Genomic DNA, 20,674 nt, shown 5'->3' on the forward strand with positions numbered 1-20,674 from the left:
AAGGGCAGACACTTAACTGACTGAGCTACCCAGGTGCCCCAAAATTAGATTTTAAGGGAAAGCAAATCTTTCCTGGTAAAGTGAAGATATTTGAGATAATAAGTAAATATTAATTGAAAGGAACTTGGTTTATTTCCATATTTGGCACAATAACGACTAATGGAAAGATTATAGTTTTCAGTTTAGAAATGGAACAAATATCACCTTGCTTCATGGTAGCAAGCTACTGTGTCTTAGCTCAGATTCTGTTTCCCAGCAGATTGATATGAATTAGAGTTTAGGTTTAACAATAAACAACAGTCGTGGGGCGCCTGGTTGGCTCAGTCAGTTAACTGTCGTGTCTGCCCTTTAGCTCAGGTCATGATTCCAGTTGAGCCCCACATTGGGCTCCCTTTTTAGTGGGGAGCCTGCTTCTCTCTCTCCCTCTCCCTCTGCCTGCCACTCCCCCTGCTCCTGTGCACATGCTCGCTCGCTCTCTCTTTTTCTCTCTCTCTCCCTGTCAAATAAATGAAATATTTAAAGAAAAAACAAAATACAACTGTTTGCAATGAAGGAAAGATAGGAAAACAGGCATAAGATAAAGATAGTTTAAAATGCGTCTGTTGGGGCACCTGGGTGGCTCAGTGGGTTAAGCCGCTGCCTTCGGCTCAGGTCATGATCTCAGGGTCCTGGGATCGAGTCCCGCGTCGGGCTCTCTGCTCAGCAGGGAGCCTGCTTCCTTCTCTCTCTCTCTGCCTGCCTCTCAGTGTACTTGTAATTTCTCTCTGTCAAATAAATAAATAAAATCTTTAAAAAAAAATGCGTCTGTCACTGATCCTAATGAGAAAAAAGTGTATTTGATGAAATACAGAGATAACATCAAAAACATGTTGGAGGGGTGCCCGGGTGGCTCAGCTGGTTAAGTGGCTGCCTTTGGCTCAGGTCATGATTCCAGGGTCCTGGGATCGAGCCCTGCATCGGGCTCCCTGCTCAGCAGAGAGCCTGCTTCTCTCTCTCCCCCTCTCCCTGCCACTCTGCTTACTTGTGCTCTCTCTCTAGCTCTCTGTCAAATAAATAAAATATTAAAAACAAACAAACAAAAAACATGTTGGAGGTAACAGGCAGTCGCAGAGTCTTCTATTGAATCACTGTGCTTATTCAGGTATTCAGTGCAGGGTAGCTGCGTTTTTTCCATGGCGTGTGTCCTGCACTAAGTTGTTCCTTTATTTTAACAAGAAATAGCCTCTAGTCAGTTTAATGCTTGGGATGGTAGTGTTAATCCCCAGAGCTGCCAGTGGAGTCTGAAAGTAGGGACAAAAGGATTTAGAGATGGGGGCGGGGGTGGGGGGGGGGTGGTGGTGCTGGTATAAGTACTTCCCGACCCAGCTTCTTCTGTATTGTGCAGACCTGAATGAGAAGAAGTTGTTCCTTTAGAGACTTTGTCTTGCAGTTGAATACACATTGGAGGTTTCGAATTTAAATTTATGCTTTTGGATAAAGTGGATTAGAGAGATTGAATTGGTAAAGGCTAAAGAGAAACAGATCACTTGAATCTGCAGAACTCCTGACTATTGAAATAAATTTTAATGTAAAATGACTGTAGTAAAGAAAAAGAGAATGAGCATCCATTCAGATACTGTGGTATCTACTACTTGCCAGATACTGTGGTGCTTTTCTGTTTTCTTATTCATGCCTTATCTTTACAGATGAGGACATTGAGGCTCAGAGAGGTTAAAATACCTACCAAATATCACACAGCGATGAATGAGAGGATGGGTTCTTTCTGACTCCCAAACCCACTAGGCTAGTAGATTTATTCTTTTGGTGGTTCTGTGGCTGATATCTCAGGAGGCAGAAGTTTTCTGTTTCTTTCAAAATAGGTTAGTTATAGGTCTGGCTCTTCATTCTCTACCCTTTGTGTTGGAACACGGGATTTAAGATGCTGTGGAACCGAGCATGCCAACACCTTTTTCTTGATCTTTTAGTTGGCTAGTCCTTTGTCTAGAGCTCATCTCAAAATCATAATCTCATGCTCTTAGAAATTTGAATTAACATGAAGACTTTTGATTTTGTTCTTTCCAGTAACATATTTAGTGGTTAGTGTCTAGGGTACAGTCCACTTAATTGACCAATATCTCAGCCATTTTATAGCATGTTCTCAAGAATCTTTTTATCCTCATGGCTGTAGTCAAAAAACTTGTTTTTATCTATTTAAACATCATTATGGGAATAGTATGTAATTATAGTAAGCTTTTGACAATGCTGAAACAAATCTTTTTTTTTTTTAATTTTTTAAAGATTTTACTTATTTAATTCGACAGAGAGAGAGAGAGAGAGAAGGAACAAAAGCAGGGGGAGCAGGAGAGGGAGAAGCAGACCTCCCGCCAAGCTGGGAGCGGGATACGGGGCTTGATCGCAGGACCTTGGGATCATGATCCAAGCTGAAGGCAGACACTTAACCGATTGAGCCACGCAGGTGCCCAATGCTGAAACAAATCTTACCTGTACCTGAAAAGTGGGTTGAAGAAGGTTGTAAGTGGTAATGTTAGTTTTTCTGTACTTTAGTTCAGACCTTTTTCCCAAAAGAAGACCAAAGCTGTTTGAACTGTGACCATGCCTTAGCTGCCAGGTGTTAACAACTTACTGTTAACTCATAAACCTAGATAGATTCAAACCATAGACCTTGAGTTAAAGTATTTTATAAGCTGTGACTCATCTTTTGGCTAACTCTGTTCACCAGGAAATAACACAATATTAATTTCAGGAATTTCGATTATCCCTTATGAAGAGTGTGTTGCTCATTAAAATTGCTGGGACTTGTTTCTCTGGTACCAACAGGACCACAAATTGGTCTATACTTAGTGGTTGTGCTGAATTCATGTGTAAACAGAGGAGGCAATCTTACTAACTTTCTAGAGAAAGGCTGTTGAAGCTGAGGCCATTTTTTCTGAATTCTTTAAGAGGTTTGTCTCTTCCTCAAGAGGGCTAGGGATACAGGATGGTGAATCTGAGGCTGAACATAACAGATGTTATGTGTGTATATGTGCATTTGTAAATATCACATCACTGTTTATAGTACACTGGACTCTCTTCATGCAAGGCCTAGTCAGGCCAAATCAGGAGGAATTGTTCCCGTGCTTAAAGCCAAGAATAACATCCTGACCAGCAGGGGACAGAGGTCAGCTCAAGGCAACAGCCCTTGGGAGCTACAGGACATTAAGAACTTTGAAAGAGCTGAGTTTAATAAGAAGGAAGACAATATGTACCTACTTTGAAGGAAGTGTGTGAAATCTGCAAGTCTCTTTGAGGCATGGCTAATTTATGAAAAATGAAAAATCATCTTAGTAATTGGATGTGTTAAGAGTTCATATCACCCCCCAGTTATTTAACTATATTTCCTCCTCCTAACTGCATATTGATTTGTCTATTATTTTTACTAGAAAGGGGGAAAAGTTATATTCTGCTCTTACTTGGTGTTTTATTCTATAGGCAGCTTCAGCCAGGTCCAGGAGAGGACCAGATTTAAAGATGATATGTTAATTAAAAAACAAATAACTCTTTATAGAATCTCCTGGGGACCTTCTGGGCTGGCTGAAGTTTTGTTTCTGGGATCTTTCTGTGCCCACTTCTCTTCTCTTCCCTTCCATCTTTCCTCATTCTGATGCTGGCCACTCACCCCATAGAGGCAACTCAAACTGTTTTCTGGTGGAGCATTCTAAGTTTGTCCTGTTGTCTTCTCTGGGACTCATTGCTCTGGTCAGACTTAAACTGGTTCTGGGCCAAAGTGATCATCTGAAAGCTTTTCTTCATGACCTTTATTTCTTGGCTTTTTTTATGCGCTTGCCTGATCAGATTTGCTGGTTCTCTCCTTTTCCAGAGGTGTAAGTTATATTGCCTCAGTTGGAAGGTTCTAAAGCTCAGGTGCAGTTAGGCCTCTTAGATTTTACTATGGTTTATAAAGTATCTTTTTTCTTTCCTAGAAATTGGGGAATAATCAGGTGCTCTCTTATAAGGTATTCCTGGGACTCTAATTTGCTAGTTGTTTAAATACTACTACATAGCAATTTGAATTGTATTTGCAATTTGAATTGTATCTGCTGCCAAGATTCTGAAGTAGGTCAGTTGCTTGTTACTCTCTCTCCCCTTGTCTTTCTCTCTTTCTCCTTCTTTCCTCCCTCTCTCCCTTCCTTCCTTATTTAAGATTTTATTTATTCATTTGAGAGAGAGAGCATGAGTGGTGGGAGAGTGGCAAAGGGAGAGGGAGCAGCAGACTCGCCACTGAGCAGGGTACCTGACCTGGGCCTCCATTCCAGGACCTGAGATGAAGGCAGATGCTTAACCAAGTGAGCCACGCAGGTATCCCTCCCCTTGTTCTTCAATTGAAAAATTAGACATGAAGAGAGAATTACCTTGTTCATGGCCACACAGTAGGTTGGTATCACACCTTTTTTTTTTTTTTTAAGTTTTTTTTTTTTTTTTTTTTTTTATGACAGAAAAAGAGCGAGGAGCGAGGGAGAGGCAGGCTCCCCGCTGAGCAGGGAGCCCATATGTGGCTCAATCCCAGGACGCTGGGATCATGACCTGAACCAAAGGCAGATGTTTAATGACTGAACCACCCAGGTGCCCCAGTATCACACCTTTTAAAGCAAACCTTATTTTTGCATTCCTTGTATTTCTTAGCACAGATATTAAAAAGTAGTTAATAAATATGTAATAGTTTAATAAATACATCTTTTTTAAAAAAGATTTTGTTTATTTATTTGAGGTCATAAGTAGGCAGAGAGGCAGGCAGAGAGAGAGGGGGAAGCAGGCTCCCTGCTGAGCAGAGAGCCCAATGTGGGACTCAATCCCAGGACCCTGAAATCATGACCTGAGCTGAAGGCAGAGGCTTAACCCACTGAGCCACCTAGGTGCCCCTAATAAATATATCTTAATTGGGGCGCCTGGGTGGCTCAGTCAGTTAAGTGGCTGCCTTCAGCCCAGGTCATGGTCCCAGGGTCCTGGAATCAACCCCGCATTGGGCTTCCTGCTCAGCAGGAGTCTGCTTCTCTCTCTCTCTCTCTGCTTGCCATCCCCCCTGCTTGTTCTCTCTCTCTCCTTTCTCACTCTCTGTCAAATAAATAAAATCTTAAAAAAATAATAAAATAAATACATCTTGGGGCGCCTGGGTGGCTCAGTGGGTTAAGCCTCTGCCTTCAGCTCAGGTCATGATCCCGGAGTCCTGAGATCAAGTCCCTCAGGCTCTGCTCAGTGGGGGGCCTGCTTTCCTCTCTCTCTCTCTCTGTGTGTCTGCCTTTCTGCCTACTTATGATCTCTGTCAAGTGAATAAAATCTTTAAAAAAATAAAATAAAATAAATACATCTTAATGGGGCACCTGGGTGGCTCACCCAGGTAAGCATCTGCCTTTGCCTCATGTCATAATCCTGGGCTCCTGGGATAGAGCCCCTGCATCACATTGGGCTTCCTGTTTAGCCAGGAACCTGCTTCTCTCTCTCCTTCAGGCTGCCACTTCCCCTGCTTATGTTCACTTTCTCTGTCAAATAAATAAGTACAGTCTTTATACATACATCTTAACTCTGGGTTGATTGGTTGATCAATTAAGTTTCAGAATTCTCATCAAGTTGGTCACATTTTGGACCAACATGTGAGAAAAGTTTCTGGGTGGAAGGGACCAGATAGCCATGCAGAAAGTGTTTAGCGATTGAGAATATACATGCAAAAAATCCCAATGTATGGGCGCCTGGGTGGCTCAGTGGGTTAAAGCCTCTGCCTTCGGCTCAGGTCATGATCCTAGGGTCCTGGGATCGAGCCCTGCATCAGGCTCTCGGCTTGGCAGGGAGCCTGGTTCCCTTCCTCTCTCTCTGCCTGCGTCTCTGCCTACTTGTGATCTCTGTCTGTCAAATAAATAAATAAATAATCTTAAAAAAAAAAAAATCCCAATGTAGTGGTGCTTGGCTGGCTCAGTCCGTGAAGTGTGTAACTTTTGGTCCTGGGGTTATGAGTTCGAGCTCCACATTGGGTGTAAAGATTACTTAAAAAAATAAAAAGTCTTAAGAAAGAAATCCTGATGTAAATCCTATTCAAAAACTGAAGAAACAGAAGAGTAGTTTGGCTAGAGCAGAAACTGGTTATAAATGTAAAGAGAAATAGTTGAAAGGGTGTAGAAGAGAGATAGGGTTAATCAAGAGATAGGGACAATTCTAAAAACAGGCATCTTGCCAGCTTGGGATCAGACAGTGAAAATGAAAATTTCCTACTCCTCCCCACCAATATGAGGTCCTCCACCCTTCCCCCAGCAACCACTATCCAGAGGGGCTATTAGTGACTCTGGGCACTAGTGTCTGGTTTTTGGGCTGCCACGGGAAACATGAAGAGGTCCTGTGGGGTCAGTCAGCGCAAAGAACAGTTGGCCTTTTGATTTGTTAAATTCTTTTTTTTTTTTTTTTTAAATATTTTATTTATTTATTTGACAGAGAGAAATCACAAGTAGTCGGAGAGGCAGGCAGAGAGAGAGGGAAGCAGGCTCCCCGCTGAGCAGAGAGCCCCATGCGGGACTCGATCCCAGGACCCTGAGATCATGACCCGAGCCGAAGGCAGCGGCTTAACCCACTGAGCCACCCAGGCGCCCCTTGATTTGTTAAATTCTTAATAGTTTTGCTACTCTCAAATAGTATTGCTAATTCCAAAGCCAAAACCATTTTCTTATGGTTTTTCTCTATGGAGTTGGCTTGTTGGGACCCAAAACAGCAGCTGCGGTTGCTGTACTATCGTGCACCTTATGCAATATCCCTTCTAGGGGCCCATCTACCTTTTATCTTTAAAAAAAAAAAAGGAAAAAGACAACAACAAACAAAAAAACAAAAAAGACTGCAGGGTTTTTTGCTTTGGGGCCAGTAATTTGCATTCCATTTGGGTGCCTTGGTCTCCCCCTTCATTTTTTTCTTCATGCATCCCTGTGTTAAGCCCTGCTGTCTCAACCTGGCTCTGGCTTCTGGCTTCATTTCATAGTATGAATTTTAACTATTTCTGCTTTCAGATCGGTTTTCCAGCTTTTATCTTTCCTTGCTCCCTGTAGGAAACATTGGGTTCAGACTTGCTTGAGGAAGGGATGATATTTTTTTCTTGCTTGTTTGTTGTTTCCATAAATATGTTCCCTAATAACTAAATTTTCTTTATTTTCTTTGTCAAACAGGCAACCAAGCAGTTTCTTGAAGAGATTAACAAGTGGACAGTTCAGTACAATGTTTCCCCCCTCTCTTGGAATGTGGCTGTCAAGTTCCTCATGGCCCGGAAGTTTGATGTGCTACGTGCCATAGAGTTGTTCCACTCCTACAGAGTACGTAGCTTGGGGGGAGGTACCGGCACTGTGGCAGTTGGGCTCTCTGTGTTGCTGTTTACTGTGTCACATATTCCACGAAGTGGTTCTCTGAGTCTTCTCCCCACTCTCATATAAAAAAAAAGCAGATCAGTATCTAGGCACCCTACCTTGAAGTCAGAAAATCCTAAAGAGCTATAGAATCTCTCTAAATTGAAAAAGGAGGATAAAGTGTGCCAGGATTAGTTCAAGACTAAAAGCTCACTTATGCCTATCTTGTGGGTCATCTCCTACAATATTAACTCATTTTTTCAACAGATGTTTATTATATATGTACTATGTTCCAGGTGCAGAGATTTTTTTTTTTTAATTTTATTTATTTATTTGACAGAGATCACAAGTAGGCAGAGGCAGGCAGAGAGAGAGAAGAGGAAGCAGGCTCCCCGCTGAGCAGAGATCCTGAGGTGGGGCTCTATCCCAGGATCTGGCATCATGACCCGAGCCAAAGACAGGCTTTAACCCACTGAGCCACTCAGATGCCCCCAGAGATTATTATTTAGAAAGAAAAAGTAGGGGCGCCTGGGTGGCTCAGTGGATTAAAGCCTCTGCCTTCGGCTCAGGTCATGATCCCAGGGTCCTGGGATTGAGCCCCGCATCAGGCTCTCTGCTCCGCAGGGAGCCTGCTTCCTCCTCTCTCTCTGCCTGCCTCTCTGCCTACTTGTAATCTCTGCCTGTCAAATAAATAAATAAAATCTTTAAAAGAAAAAAAAAGAAAGAAAGAAAAAGTAGACAGACAGTTATAGAAAGTTATGATAGGGCACTACTTGGTTGTGCAGATGTACATTTACGTGCACATTTACTTAGAAGGATCATAGAAGCCTTCTTGAAGGAATTTATTTCTAAATTAAGATCTGAAGAATGGAGTAAGAATTGGACAGATAGGGGAATATAGCAGAGAGAATAGCAAGTTAGATTCCTAGTTGACAGTAGAGAAATTGAGCTGAGCAGAAATGCTCACTGGGAGAGGGGACATGTCAAGAGATTGAGCAGTGAAAGTAAACAAGACCAGATCATAGAGTATCTGTTTTTTTTGTTTTGTTTTTAAGGGCAGAGAAATTCAATGAAGGTTAAATACAGCAGAATAAGTTGATCAGATTTGCATTCTATTTTCTCAGTGTGCTTTAGAGAATGGATCAGAAGGGCTGTACTGGAAACAGACCAATAGAAGGCCATTGTATTTACAGGGTACAGGGAGCGAAATGATTTTGGTGTCATTAAGTGTAGTGTCAGCGGAGATAGAGGAAAAAATGGGCAGATCCTAGAAATGAAATTGGTAAAACAGGATTGCTTAAACTGATGTACAAGGAAAGAAGAGTCAGGTGTCCCAGGTCTTTAACTTGGGTGGTAGTAGCATTCACTAATTTTAGCGGGCACTGAAATAGTGCAGGTGTGTGGGAGGCAGGGTCCTGAGTTCATTTTGATTATGTTAAGTCTGAAGTGTCCTTGGTATACCCAAATAGACTTGTTCTCCAAGAACTTGGAATGGGATTCAGAAAAGAAATCTGGACCAGAAGTAGAGATTTTGAGTGACCAAAGTAGAGCTGAATATTGGAGCCATGAGAAAAAGTGAGGTCATTCTAGGAAAATGTAAGGAGAAGATATGTAGGGCTGAATGTCACTTCAGACTTTTTGCTATCTTTGGTTCAGTATTATCTTAAAAGTTGAACTTGAGTGCTTTAGGTAAGGCATGTACTTTTCTGTAATCCTAGTACAAATACTGTCTTCACTTGCTGCCCTGCCTCTGAAGGCATTTGAATTTGATTTTAGGGATGGATTGGGCAAGAATGTAAACAAAGACCTAGTGAGTTCCATTCACCAATGTGTTCCTTGCACTTAGCTCAGTGCCTGGCACATAATAATTCTACAGATATTTGCAGAATAATTGAATGAGCCAGTGAATGAACTGAGTGAGTAAATGAATGCAAGTGAACAAAAAACCCCACAAGGGTGGGTAGCCACCTAGGTGGCTCAGTGGGTTAAGTGTCCAACTCCGGTCATGATCTCAGGCCCCGTGTCACTCCCTGTCCCTCCCCCGTCACTCTCTCTTAAAAAAAAAAAAAAAAGGAGACTTAGCAGCAGTAGTTGAAGAAATAGGAGAACTGAGAGAGTATTTTCTGTCTCTGATAGAGACTGTCTCAGGGGAAAGGGAAGGTGAATGGTCAACCTTGTCATGTAAAAGGACAGCTGAAATGCCTGCTAGGTTCTCTGACAGGAAGAAAGGTCCTGGCCATGGAGCGGCAGCTCTCGGTACGGTAGTTAGATTGGGGACAATGAGAATGTAGCAGACTGAGTATAAGGAAACTGAGGATGAGCTTAAAGAATCTTGCTGAGGAGATAAGAAAAATGAGGTCATGGTAGGTCTTGTTGGAGAACCTATTGAGGGGACTGATGGTGAGGATGTGTGACGATGTCTGTTTCCAGACATTTTTGGGGTGCATATTTAATATCTTGCTGCATTATCACTGCTGATGTATGTTTAAGAACTTTTAAAGTATGTTTAAGAACTACACTCTAACAATACATTTTAGTTGGTCTTTGGGGTTAGGATCGGCACTTATTTATTTATTTATTTATTTTTAAAAAAATATTTTCTTTATTTCTTTGACAGAGATCACAGTTGGCAGAGAGGCAGGCGGGGGGTGGGAGCGGTAAGGAAGCAGGCTCCCTGCTGAGCAGAGAGCCCAATGTGGGGTTCGATCCCAGGACTCTGGGATCATGACCTGAGCCCAAGGCAGAGGCTTAACCCACTGAGCCACCCAGGCGCCCCGGCACTGGCACTAATTTAAAGGAAAATATCATACATAAGAGGCTGATAAGGTGGCATTGGAGGAAAATTCAGATAGCACTCAGTTGGCCTAAAGGGTGTTACAAAGGAATTTGTGAGTCAATTAGTTGACTTCTTAAAGTCCCTTATCTCTGAGTTTTGATGTTTACATAAAGCTCTTCTGGATATACAGTATTTTCATATTAATTTATCTTGCTGTGCTTTATTCTTAGGAAACACGAAGGAAGGAAGGCATTGTGAAGCTGAAACCTCATGAGGAACCTCTCCGTTCTGAGATCCTTAGTGGGAAATTCACCATCTTAGTGAGTCTTTATGAACCCTTTTTGTAGTGTCTCAGTGCTTCCTTTTGTAGCCATTGTCCTCTTTGGATTTTGTTCCTAGATAACTTTTCCTGAGTCTGAAAGTCTCAACATTCAGGAGCAAACATGAAACAGCTATGCAGTTTGCACAAAATAATCCTAGTGATAAGTGAAATTATTGAGAATCATTTATACAGTAGGTCAAGCAGAGTTTCTTCATTGGTCCATTACAGTTAGTTGAGGTCTTTGGGTGGGTACACAGTGGTTCAGAGGCCCATCCTTACTGGATTTTAGCTTTCTCCACCTAGAGATCACAGCCTTTTGAATAAGTATACAATGGTACTTTTAAGGCAGAGCATGGAAACCATGGTTGTATTCTGTGGTTTTCCCTTGATATGTGTTTCTTTTGCTATCCTGTTGGAGAAATTAGCTAGGCAGCCAGTGTAGACCATCCTTTAATCTCTCTGCCATTGACAAATTAAGGGAATATAGTTTTTCCCTATCACACAAATAAGATCCAGGGACTGCTAAGAATCAGGTATGGGATGAGATAAATATTCTTCTCTTCCTGGGGTAACTGATGCAAGTCAGAGAAGTATTGCCAGCATCTCTTCTTTTCATAAGAAATTTTTGACTAGGATATAAGAAGCCTAAGTGATTGTGGTGATTTTCTATTTAGTTTCTAAATATTTCTCATTTTATTTGCTTCTAGAATGTTCGGGACCCAACAGGAGCCTCCATTGCCCTCTTCACTGCCAGATTGCATCACCCCCACAAGTCAGTCCAACATGTGGTACTTCAGGCTCTGTTTTACTTGCTAGACAGAGCTGTGGATAGGTGAGCATGAAGATTATCTTTTAGTTGATCCGTATCCAGATGGGGCAGTGATAGTCCTTGACTAAGTTGATTAACTCAATAGTACCTTCACTGTGCTCCTAGAATATGCCCTGGAAAGTGCTGTAAATGGAAAACATTCCATGTCCTTAAGGGTGTGGCATCTTTCCAGGTACTATCCAGATCGAGGGTATTCTTTGTATTTTTACCTGCTTGACTCTATTTTAGGATTATAAAAGCTGAGAAAGCCAATAACTAGTTATCCTCATTGTGAGAATTACTTACTGAGAGAATGTGAAGGGGAAATGACTTGTGTTGACCTGCTGCTCATTTGCTCTGAATATTGATTTTCTTTTCTTTCTTTCTTTCTTTTTTTTTTTTTGAATATTGATTTTCAAAACAATCTGGGGCCTCACTTTCCTTGTAAAACAGGAATAATGCCATTTAGCTCAGGATTTTGAGAATCAGCATTCAGGAGAGAAGAGTCCAAAAGTACAAAGTTAAGCAAAATCATCTTTATGAACAGGTTCAGGAGCAAAAAGAATCAGCTCGGGTCATTTCTCCTTCCCTTTCCAAGGTAATTGGTAATTTGACTATTTTAGGCAAAGAAACTGAAGCCCCAAGAAGTTACGTGACTCATTTACAGTCATCACATCTCATCGCAGTCAGGTTAGGGCTAGGATCCTAGTTTATTTGCTCTTGGCCAGAGCTAATTGTACCCTACTATGTTGTCCTTTTGCTTTACTTCTTTTTTTCCCTGGTGAATGCCATTTGCAGTTTGTTGTTGTGCTGGATGTCATTGGCTAATCCTCTGGGCTAGAAGTGATGTATTGAGGGCTGAAACCTAAGATAGTAAAGACATCTATGCACAACTCCAGTCACACCGTGGACTTAGAGGATGCGGACAGCCAAATGGCTGTCTAAAGTGGGCCTCTCTGATTCACTTGTTACTGCCTTGTTAATGTTACTTCCATAGTATTTAGCTTCTGCTTTTGTGCTAACCATTCTGAAAAAGAGAAGTTTACTAAGGTAAGGAGAGAGGACCAGTGGTTTCAGAGTCACTGTACTGCCCAATCAGAAGTGTGAAATTTCTGAATTCTTTCCTGTGATTGGTCTTCAGGTGTAATTTCCAGAACATAGGTTTCTTTGAAATGCTTTAGTTCAGGAGAAATAAATGAAAGACTCCTTTATCAGAAATTTCACTGGCCTTCCTTCATAGGCAGCTTACAGTCAGAGCACTCCTGTAGGTATGGCAGTGGCCAAAGTTTGCTCTTCCCAATCCGCGTGATCCCACAGGAGATCAAACAGGTAAACATACTTTAAACTGTTTTCATGATGTCCACCCTCTTCTTAAAAACGCTTAGTGGGGCGCCTGGGTGGCTCAGTGGGTTAAAGCCTCTGCCTTCGGCTCAGGTCATGATCCCAGAGTCCTGGGATCGAGCCCCACATCGGGCTCTCTGCTCAGCAGGGAGCCTGCTTCCTCCTCTCTCTCTCTGCCTGCCTCTCTGCCTACTTGTGATCTCTGTCTGTCAAATAAATAAAATAAAAATCTTTAAAAAAAAAAAAACGCTTAGTGACTCCTCATTATTCAGAAGGTGCATATAAGATAGATAAACGTGAAACATTTTCTCCAAGCAAAATATTCTCACTAGTGAGTAGAAATTCTTTTTTTCCTGTGTTAACTTTCACTGAGAACATGAGTAGCTGGGAAGGGGCAGAGGGAGAAGCACACTCCCCGCTGAGCAGGGAGCCCAACACAGGGCTCCATCTTAGAACCTTGAGATCATGACCTGAGCCAAAGGCAGATGCTTAACTGACTAAGCCACCCAGGTGCCCCAACCTGGTTATTGGTTATTAATAATACCAATTACTTTGTATTGAATTTTACACAGGTTTATGATATAATTTATCTTATACTATTGTTTTCTATGTTTACCACTAGATTGTAAGCTTTTTAAGGGCAGGGAACCTTCTTTTTCATATTATATAATAGAAAATCCTCAGATCTCTGTGGGTGGCATGGAAATGGTATCATAAACTTCCACACATCATCTGTCTTCAGAGTGATCTATAATGAATCTTGTTTCATTGATAGCCTTTCACCATCCCCTACTCTCAATTATTTTGAAACAAATGTCAGGGACTGTGGTTTAAGCATCTTGTTGTTCCCTGGTAGCATCCAGCTCAGGAAATCAAACTCAGTAGGAAAACAATTATTCCTGGTAAGGAATTAGCTGTCATTGTAAACCTCATATTCTGTACCCAGAAAAACAAAGATCCTACCACATTTGTATTTATTTCATGTGCCTTTACAGGATGAGCAATTTTTAGGAATATAGAATCTGCATCATTACTAACCGTAGCCTCTTTTTATTAAATTCTGTTTCCCTTGGCACTGACTTCTCTTTGTTTCAGTCCTCTGCCATAGGCTGGTGCTGTGAGGGGAAAATCTATAGTTCTTTGAATTTGGCCCTTGATGACCTTGTGGAGAAATGGGAAGCTTCTAGACCTGGATAGTCTACTCAGTAATTGCGCTACTCTTGTAACATCATCTTTGATCTTGGTGAATCAGTGTCTCTCTGGAATCATGAAAAAAGGAGTCAATATTTAGTATTAACTATAATCTGTCGAGACCATCTGAAACTCAGAAACTGATGGAAAACTTGCGTGTGTCCTAGAATTAGAGATTTTTAAAATTGCTACTTCATGGGTGGGTACTTCCTCCATGCCAAAAATTTAGGATACAAAATAACATTGAGATCTCTGATTTCAGGATTCTTTTGTGCCAAAAAATTTTCTAATTTTTAGTAGGTAGGAAAGCTATTGCTATCATCTGTGAGTAATCCAAATGAAAAATTTATTCGTAATGATCTTTTAGGCTGCAGATTGAAATAGGTAAGGATCTGTCTTGGAAGAGTACAACTTTGTGAAGTCTTTAGGCAGTAAGGAGATTCAACTGAGGAATACTTTTTTTTTTAAGATTTTATTTATTTATTTGACAGAGAGAGACATAGCAAGAGAGGAAATATAGCAGGGGGAGTGGGAGAAGGAGAAGCAGGCTTCCTGTTGAGCAGAGAGTCCGATGTGGGGCTTGATCCCAGGACCCTGGGATCATGACCTGAGCCAAAGGCATACGCCTAATGACTGAGTCACCCAGGCACCTTATGAGGAATACTTTTCATATCTTCACATGTTTTTTGTTTGTTTATTTTTGTTTTTAGAGAGAGCCCATGTGCATGCAGCCAGAGAGGGGGAGAGGGAGAGAGAATCTTAAGCAGGCTCGACACACAGCAGGGGGCTCAACACAAGGCTAGATCTCATGACTCTGAGATAAAACCTGAGCCAAAATCAAGAGTCAGGTGCTTAACCAACTGAGCCACCTAGGTGCCCCTCTTCACATGCACTTAACCTCAGTATGGTAATAAGCTCTTACTTTTCAGGATTCTTCTCCCCCCTCCCCCCTTTTTTTATTCATTTATTTGACAGAGAAAAGAGAGAACACAAGCAGAGGGAGCAACAGACAGAGCGAGAGGCAGGCAGAGAGATAGGCAGGCCCCCCCATTTTGAGCAGGGAGCGTGATACGGGATTCCATCCCAGGACCCCGGCATCAGGACCCGAGCCTAAGACAGACGATTAACCGACTGAGCCAGCCAGGCTCCCTCTAGATGCTTTCCTAAGACCATGTATGGGTTTCTCTCTCTCCAAGTCCTACGAGTTACATTCACCGTTATTGAGCTTAGAATTTGTTTCATAGTTTGCCACAGGTCTGAAGTATTTTCTTAGCAGTGGACTTCCAGTCCCACTGAATTCTATTCAGTAACCATTTATCATGAACCTATTTGCAAGGATTTTGCTAGGGACTCTTGGGAGTAATGAGATGAACAAAACACGTTTTTGTTCCCAGGAGAGAATCAGATGGCTACACAGAGTGCTTTGGGGGACCTGGGGGGTCAGTGGGTTAAGTGTCTGACTTCAGGTCAGATCATGATCTCTCTCTCCCTTTGCCTGTCCCTGCACTTGTATTCTTTCTGTCTCTGTCTCTCTCTCAAATAAATAAATTAATAAATTAATTAATTAAATAAAATCTTTAAAACAACAAAAACAAAACAAAGTTGAAATGCTTTAAGAACCACAAGGAAATCCCACAGGAAGGTTTATGGGGCTACAAGGGACTTAAGGATAGCAGTACATTTGATCATGGTTATCAGGGAGGTCTTCATGGAACAGGAAGCTTTTGAGTTGAAGATGAAATGTTAGGAAGTTTGGATAGGCAGATTCAGAAACCTGGGAGGAAACAGTTCAAATTTTGATAACCTAGATGTTCTGGAATATTCTCAATCTAGGAGTTTGGCACTTGATAAGTACGCATCAGTAAGCATAATTCCAGTTCCTACGTGTGGGGTTTTTTGGCCACACCTCTCATCAGTTCTCTGACACCAACTGTTTTACGGTCCAACTCAATTCTGACACTGCCTGATAGATCCCACAGGTTAAAGGTTTTCAATCCTATAAGACTAGTCCTGTCCGACCCCAACTCCCACACAAGATGCCAGTAGCAAGTTCAGTTTGTCACCTGTACTTTTTATCAACAGGCTATATAGCTTGAAGTTTCTCTACTTGGGTAGGTGAAATTTACTACAGTGGCTCACAGAACTCAGAGAAACATTTTACTTACTAGGTTACCAATTTATTATAAAAGAATATAACTCAAAATAGCTAGATGGAAGGGATGCATAAGAAAAGGTATGGTGAAAGAGCCCTAGAGCTTCCATGCCTTTTCTGAGAGGGCCCTCTTTCACTACCTCCATCTGAGAGCTCCAAACCCTATCCTTTTGGGCTTTTATGGATGCTTCATTACATGAGCATAATTGACCAAATCATTGGGCATTTGAGATTGAACTCAATCTCTAGTCCCTTTCTCTAGGGGGGAGGGGAGGGGAGGCAGTGTGGGGTGAAAGTACCAACCCTCTGTAATCACAAGGTTGGTTCCCCTGGCAACCACCCTCTTCTTTCTGGGACCCAAGGGCATTGCAGTTGTTGTCTCATTAACATCACAAAAGACACCTTTGACTCTCTCTGCACTTAGGAAATTCCTAGAGTTTTAAAGGAGCTCAGTGCCACCAATCAGGTTGAAGACTAAATATATATATTTTTTATTGTAAAATCACAGTATCATAAGAAGTATAGCAGATACCAAAGATGAATCATATTTTTGTAAGACCAGTGTTCAGGGAGAGAGTTATTTTGGTCTCTCATGTGTCCCATAACTCTGTTTTTGTGCCCTAGGCTTTCAACCTCTCTCATCCATTTTATTACTTATAAATGTTTTTGTTCAATGGTTGGTTTACAGCTTTGAAACTCAGAGGAACGGACTGGTGTTTATCTATGACATGTGTGGTTCTAATTATACCAACTTTGAGCTGGATCTTGGCAAGAAAGTTCTCAACCTGCTGAAGGTAAGGCTGTGAGAAGGCCCCTCAAGTTTCCTTCCCTGGCCAGGATACTTTATTCTTTGGGAGACTTAGGAATGATGTAAACTTCAGACCTTATGTTCAGTGTAAAGGTCACCTGTAAATGATGACTAATATGTGCTTCCCCAGAATACAAAATGGTCTTAAAAGTGAAGTGGGAGGAATTAAAAAAGGAAATGCACAGGAACATTCTGAGTCATAAAGGAGTGTTGCCCCTTTCCTGGAGGTGTGTAGAATAAGAATTAATGAAGTCCTAGGTATGTCCAGTGTCTGAAAAATGTCACCTAGCCAGTGACTTTCAGACTTTTTGTCTCAGTCTAGTCGGAAATAGGTTTTACATGTTTACATGTTGACTTCATACACAAAAGTATGTGTATACTAACCTATACACATACATGTGGAGGTCTATGTATAGATAAGTTCCTACACTCTTATCCCAAACTCCCAGAAGTCCAGAGGTCTTTTGTAATCTTGTGAACTTTAAGAGATAATATAGTATATATACCACTTTATAATCAAACACATAAATATTTTTGCAATGAAACGTATTATTCATAATGAGTGGAGAAGAATAAAGGCTATGAATAGCCTATGGCATTTCGGGTCAGATCTTGCTGCTCCATGAATTTTTTTTTTTTTTTTAAGATTTTATTTATTTATTTGACAGAGAGAGAGAGAGATCACAAGTAGGCAGAGAGACAGGTGGAGAGAGGGGGAAGCAGGCTCCCTGCTGAGCAGAGAGCCCTATGCGGGGTTTGATCTCAGGACCCTGAGATCATGACCTGAGCTGAAGGCAGACGCTTAACCCACTGAGCCACCCAGGCACCCCTGCTCCATAAATTCTTGCACTAAGCTTCAGAAGAAACTTCAGGTTTTCAGAGCTGTTTATATTTCAGAGTCCCAGGATGAAGGGTGTAGATGTTTACACAAAACAAAAAAGCTTCACAAAACAAGCATTACCCCTTACTATGTTCACTTTGATTTTTCTGAACATTATTTTTAAAAAGTTAGTTGTAAGCTACCAAATCAATTTGAAGACCCATTGAAATGTGCCAACTTGCAATTTGAAAATCATTGATCTATGAGTCTATGCATGCTTTGTTCTAGGATCTAACTTGACATTGCTGTGGAAATAGATTTTTAGAAGTGCTATTAGAGCTTTATAACAGTATACAAAGGAGGTATTATTATTTTGTGTTGTTTTCTGGTAGTTCATTGGTCACTCATTATATTACTAAAGTCACTATTATGGCATTTAGCTGTGATTCAGTTCTTTTTACTGATAAGGATGATATATGATTTTTTTTTTCTTTACAAATATGGCATAGTAGTATGGCCAGTGATTATAACTTGCCATTTTTTACTTAACAGTTGTGTCTTTGTCATCCTTCTATGTCAGTACCTATAGCTATTACTTATTTCTTTTCTCTCTCACTTTTTTTTTTTTTTTTTTTTTAAGCTCTACACCCAGTTGTGGAGCTTGAACTCCCAACCCTGAGATCAAGGGCTGCGTGCTCTAGCAACTGAGCGGGCCAGGCACCCCTTTCCTCACTTTTTCTAAGGGCAGCAGAGTATTCTTTTTGTGGATATATCAAGCAGAAAAAATGAAGTTCATGCTATTTTTTTGTGTTATTATAAAGGCTTCAGTGAGTATTGTTTTAGATATTTTTATCTGTTTGACCAATCATTTCTTCAGGATAAATTGCTATAAACAGATTTGTAGGGTCAAAGAATTCACACATTTAAATTTTGGCAAATATTGCCAAGTAGCCCTCTAAAAACTTAGTTCAGATTTACACTCCCATTAACAGCCTTTTTCACCGGTCTTATCAATATTGATTTGTTGTTTGGATTCTAATTATGTTCGTGTTTTTGTGGTGTTTCTTTTATTACTGATGAGCTTCAGCGTGTTTTCATGTTTATTGCCAAGAGGTATTTACAAATTTTTTTTTCTTCTCATATACTTTACTTAATTTTTTAAAAAGATTTTTAGATTTGTTTTAGAGAAGAGTGTGCACAAGAGCGAGTACACACAAGTTGGGGGAGAAGGGCAGAGGGAGAGATAGAGACAGAATCTCAGAGGCCCCTCTGAGCACAGAGCCTGGGGCACCACTCTGAGATCATGACCTGAGCCAAAACCAGGAGTGAGTTGCTCAACCTACTGAGCCATCCAGGCACCCTGCATATACTTTACCCAATTTTTTACCAGCATGTTTATCTCTTACTAATTTATAAGAGTTGCTATTAAATAATATTAAGTATGTGTTACCAGCATTTTTTGTAGTATCTTACTCAATTTTACAGTGTCTTTTCTCATACTGCTATGTTTTCATTATTTTTCATAATGATTTTAATATACTATATATGCTTTATTCAATAATATATATCATATATAATATATAGTATTACAGATCAAATAATTTGCTTTTAAACAGCTATCCGGGCAACATTTACTAACTACTACATTTTTTCCCTACTCACTTGAGATAATACCTTTATATTACACTAAATTCCCATACGGTAGGCATGTCTCTTCTGACACTCTATGCTATTGATCTAGCCCATCTAGACCAATAAAAGCATGGTTTTATTTATTATACTTCTAAAGTTTAATATCATAGGTCAAGCTTCCTGTCACACTGTTTTTTTCTGAAAGTTGTTTGGCTATATTTTTTGCATTTTTATTCTTTTTACATGGACACAATTTGTGTACTTTTAATTTTTTTTTTAAAGATTTTATTTATTTATTTGATAGATCACAAGCAGGCAGAGAAGCAGGCAGAGAGAGAGGAGGAAGCAGGCTCCCCGCTGAGCAGAGAGCCCGATGTGGGGCTCGATCCCAGGACCCTGAGATCATGACCTGAGCTGAAGGCAGAGGCTTTAACCCACTGAGCCACCCAGGCGACCCCCCCCCTTTTTTTTTTAAGATTTTATTTGAGAGAGAGAGAACAAGTGAGAGAGAGCACGAGGTGTGGGAAGAGGCAAAGGGAGAGAGAGAAGCAGAGTCTCTACTGAGCAGGGAGTCCTTCACTGGGCTGGATCCCAAAATCCTTGGAATCATAACCTGAGTTAAGGCAGATGCTTAGCCCACTGAGCCACCCAGGTGACCCTTATTTTATTTTTAAGTAATCTCTAAACTCACAACTGTGAGATCAAGAGTCACATGCTCAGGGATGCCTGGCTGGTTCAGTAAATGGGGGGTGAGATTCTGTATCTTAGGGTTGTGAGTTTGAGTCCCGTGTAGAATGTAGTGATTACTTGAAAAGGGCCGGGGGAGTTGCATGCTCTACTGACTAAGCCAGCCAGACACCTCCTATTTCTTTTTTTTATTATAAAAGCAATTAAAAAGCAATTCAAGAAAAAGTCTCTGACCCTCTCCCTCAGATACCCCAGTGCCTTTGCACTTTTTCAAAATTTTAAATCTAAATCCAATGAGAAAAAAAAATTTTTTTTTAAAGATTTATTTATTTTAGAGAAAGAACGAGCTGGGGAGGGGCTGAGGATCATGACCTGAACTGAAAACAAGAGTCTGACACTCAGCCTACTAAAGCCACCCAGGTGCTCCTTGTTATGTCTTTCAACAAAGTTTTAAAGTTATTTTATCTATGTGTCTTATGTAGTTTATTCCTAGGCTAAAAAAATATATTCAAGTATTAAAAACACAGAAGACAACAAGGATAAATTATCTTTTTGTAATACCAATAACTTACAGGGAGAAAAAGAGAGGGAAAGAGATAGTGTATATGTGTTCAAGTGTTACTATAAATCATAAATTATAATAAATAATATAAATTATATTATATTATATTACTATAATAAAAATATAAATTATTATTTATAGGGTGGCTAATTTTTTCATAATTTATCTTTTATACTTAAAATACTGTTATAATCAGAAAAAAATTTTTATCGTAGAAAATTTTGGACAG

The 20,674-nt window shown here is 40.6% G+C and overlaps 1 protein-coding gene across 1 annotated transcript in view; it reads left to right on the top strand.

The window, feature by feature from the left end:
* PTPN9 (protein tyrosine phosphatase non-receptor type 9) overlaps positions 1–20,674 on the top strand; it is an 88,669-nt gene that overhangs the window by 33,651 nt on the left and 34,344 nt on the right. Inside the window, exons 2-5 of the mRNA XM_032342389.1 lie at positions 7,173–7,316; positions 10,353–10,442; positions 11,152–11,276; positions 16,625–16,730. Of these exons, the coding sequence (XP_032198280.1) occupies positions 7,173–7,316; positions 10,353–10,442; positions 11,152–11,276; positions 16,625–16,730 (465 nt within the window). The remainder of the gene's footprint in view (positions 1–7,172; positions 7,317–10,352; positions 10,443–11,151; positions 11,277–16,624; positions 16,731–20,674) is intronic.

The sequence above is a fragment of the Mustela erminea genome, chromosome 5 (assembly GCF_009829155.1).
Source record: "Mustela erminea isolate mMusErm1 chromosome 5, mMusErm1.Pri, whole genome shotgun sequence".
In the NCBI taxonomy this organism is placed as follows: domain Eukaryota; kingdom Metazoa; phylum Chordata; class Mammalia; order Carnivora; family Mustelidae; genus Mustela; species Mustela erminea.